The sequence below is a fragment of the Centruroides vittatus genome, unplaced genomic scaffold (assembly GCF_030686945.1).
Source record: "Centruroides vittatus isolate TY-2023 unplaced genomic scaffold, ASM3068694v2 contig_1385, whole genome shotgun sequence".
Classification (NCBI taxonomy): Eukaryota; Metazoa; Arthropoda; class Arachnida; order Scorpiones; family Buthidae; genus Centruroides; species Centruroides vittatus.
In genome coordinates this window covers 1-3239 of record NW_027120869.1, presented here as the reverse complement: position 1 = coordinate 3239, position 3239 = coordinate 1, and the positions used below count along the sequence as shown (strand labels likewise).

Sequence of the window (3239 nt, the reverse complement as noted above, 5' to 3'; positions counted from 1 at the left end):
TGCCTAATAACAAAATCATTTTAAAAGTTCCTAAAAATATAACAATTGAATTTGGAAACGAATTAAAGGATTTATTAGGATTTAAAACACAGAAATTTTCAGCAGGCGAATATGTAAGTGAATATCCACTTGAATTGTCTGCAGGAATTTCAGAAATTTTTATTTATTCAAATATTGTTGCTTCTCATCATGTGGGGGATATAACAGCTCCTCTTCTAAGAGTTATACCAGTTATGGGAGAAAAGACCGATCAAATAGTTAAAGTTTATCCCTCACCTTTATATTTTCCTTTGAAGAAAAATTATATTGATACTATTGAAATCGAGTTGAGAACTGCCGGTGGAAAAGAAATTGTCTTTTTTGGAGGAAAAACATTATTAGTTCTATCTTTTAAGCAGTTATAAATAGTGCTTAGTCTTATTTGTTAATATCAGTTCATGTTTGAAAGTACAAAATGAAGCTCGATCCTAAAGATTGTATAAATTATTACTGTAATCAAGCGGGAGGAACGATATACAGACCTGAGTTACGATTTCCTCTTACACGACAATTAGGAACAGGGAATTATTTTGCGGGACAGCAAATACAACGAGGATATGGATTTTTTGGAGATTTATTTCGTAAATCAATTCCTATTCTTAGTAAAGTAGGAAAATATCTAGGACGAAAAGCATTAAACTTTGCATCAAATGTTGGATCGGATGTAATTAGCGGGAAATCATTTAAAGAATCTACAAAATCACATTTAAAAGATATTGGTTCCGAAATAAAAGATGATGTAATTAAAAAAGTACAAGGTGGATCTGGTATAAAAAGAAAACGAATGAAAAGATTAATTCAGTCGCAGAATAAAAGGCGAAAACTAAAAGATATATTTACTGAGTGAGAAAATGGATCCACACTCTTGTCCATGCACCAAAAGTGAGTTGGATTTATTCAGTACAGTTTCAACTCAACTAGCTATTGACAATACATCAGAAGTTATAGTACATCCCGTCGCAACAATTTCGGATAGTCGAGCACCAATTGAATTTTATGTATCTGGTTCTGGTGAAAATTATATCGATCTACATTCAATTTATCTACATGTTCAAGCAAAAATTGTAAAGAAAAATGGAACAGATACCGCTGTAGATGAAAAAGTTGCTCCTGTCAATTATTTTTTAAATAGTTTGTTCTCTCAATGCAGTGTTTTTCTAAACGACAAACAAGTAATTTCACAGGTTAATTATCCCTACAGAGCAATTTTGGAGGCCTTATTATTTTACTCAAAAGAAGCACAAGAAACCTTTTTAACGAGTGCATTATTTTTTAAAGATACTGCACAACATATGGATTCCATAGAAAATAATGAAGGAATGGCTAAAAGATTTAATATTGGTAAACAAAGTAGACTAATAGATTTAGTCGGACGACTTCATATTGATTTATCACATCAACCTAAACTGTTAATTAATAATGTTGATTTACGAATTAAATTAGAAAGATCAAAAGATAATTTTGCTTTAATGGCAAATAATGATAATTATAAAGTCATTATTAAAAATGCATCTCTAAAAATTAATAAAGTAGATGTTAGTTCATCAGTTCAAATTGGAATAGAAAAAGCATTGCAAACAGGTATTATAAAAATGCCATTCCGCAGAACAGATATTAAAGTTTTTACTTTAAGTAGTGGAATTCAGTCTACAAATATATCAAATGCTGTTATCGGCCAGTTACCTTATAGAATTACAATTGGTTTAGTTTCAAATTCGGCATTTAATGGAAATGTAAAATACAATCCTTTTAATTTTAAAAATTACAATTTAAATTATATATGTTTATTAAAAGACAATCAAATGATTCCCCCAAAACCATATACTCCTGATTATACAAATAAAATATATGCAAGAAATTTTATATCATTATTTGAAGATATAGGATGCATTAACCATCATAAATTTACAAATATATCTTACGACGATTATAAAGATGGCTATACTTTATATTGTTTCGATCTTACTCCCGATCATTCTGCATCAGAATCGCATATAAGTGTTAATCAACAAGGAAATATCTCAATCGAATTAAAATTTTCAACTGCAATATTAGAAACTGTGAATGTTATTTGTTTGCTGGAATATAATAATACTCTAGAAATTGATCACTCAAGAACTGTGTTTGTGGACTATTAATGAATACCATTACTTTATGGAGACTGGCTTCAAGTGATTCGAAAATAAAAAGGACTTTCGGAGGTGTTTTTGCATCTGATGACTTACCCATTTGCATTGCTAATCGTAAATCATTTATAATTAATTTAGATGAAAAAAATAAGCCTGGAAGTCATTGGGTATCTGTGTTCTTTACTGAAAAAACTTGTTTTTACTATGATAGCTATGGAATGAAACCGACAAAAACGAAAATTATAAAATTTATAAAACAAAATTCTAAAAATTGTTGCTGGAATAATATAGTTCATCAGAGTTTATATTCAACAACTTGTGGATATTTCTGTTTGTATTTTCTATATAAAATGAATAGAAATCAATATTTAAAAGAATTAAGTACAACGGACAAATTTTATAACAATAAATTTGTAAAAAAATTTGTTAAAAATCATTTTTACTTAGCACATCCGAGTGCAATAACGTATAATCAATATTGTACTTCAATGAAAAATAATAAAATTATTTAAATATAAATTTTTGTAGATTATTTAATATAGATATATTCAAAAAATATACTTACAACTCATCTTAGTAGAAGTTATTAAGTGCTGATTCTAGTGGCTGTATTTATTCTTAAATTCAACAGGGGTGTGTTAATTTGAAGTACATTCTTAAAATATTAATAGACACAATGTGTTTTCGATTCACTCTTTTAGATATCCTGTTATTCTGAAATTATTAATTGCTATCCTGTTTTTGGTATACTTTTTTAGATTTCCTGTTATGTACAGTTGAAGAATATTAATACACATCATCATATTCTAAAATTATTAATTGGTATCCTGTTCCTATAATTAATAACCCATTAGTTATTCCAAAATTATTAATGAATATTCTGTTGTTAGAAAATACTGTCTAAAAATATTAATTCACATCCGTGTTTCTGTTATTTTTGTGTCTAGCGATAGTATAAATACTGTGTGTAAAAGACTAGCTCAATACACTGTCAGGATACCAGCTTAACCTCTTAACAGTGGAACAGTCGGACGCCATGCTACCAGTTAGTTGTGGAGGTAAACCGTGGAA

General features: G+C 28.6%; 1 protein-coding gene across 1 annotated transcript; it reads left to right on the top strand.

Annotated features, from left to right (window-relative positions):
- The first annotated feature begins 890 nt into the window (after nucleotides 1-890).
- LOC136968067 (uncharacterized protein F54H12.2-like) lies at nucleotides 891-2177 on the top strand. Its single transcript, XM_067262028.1, has one exon. It carries the CDS (start codon nucleotides 891-893, stop codon nucleotides 2175-2177), a length of 1287 nt encoding a protein of 428 aa, XP_067118129.1.
- The last annotated feature ends 1062 nt before the right edge of the window (nucleotides 2178-3239 follow it).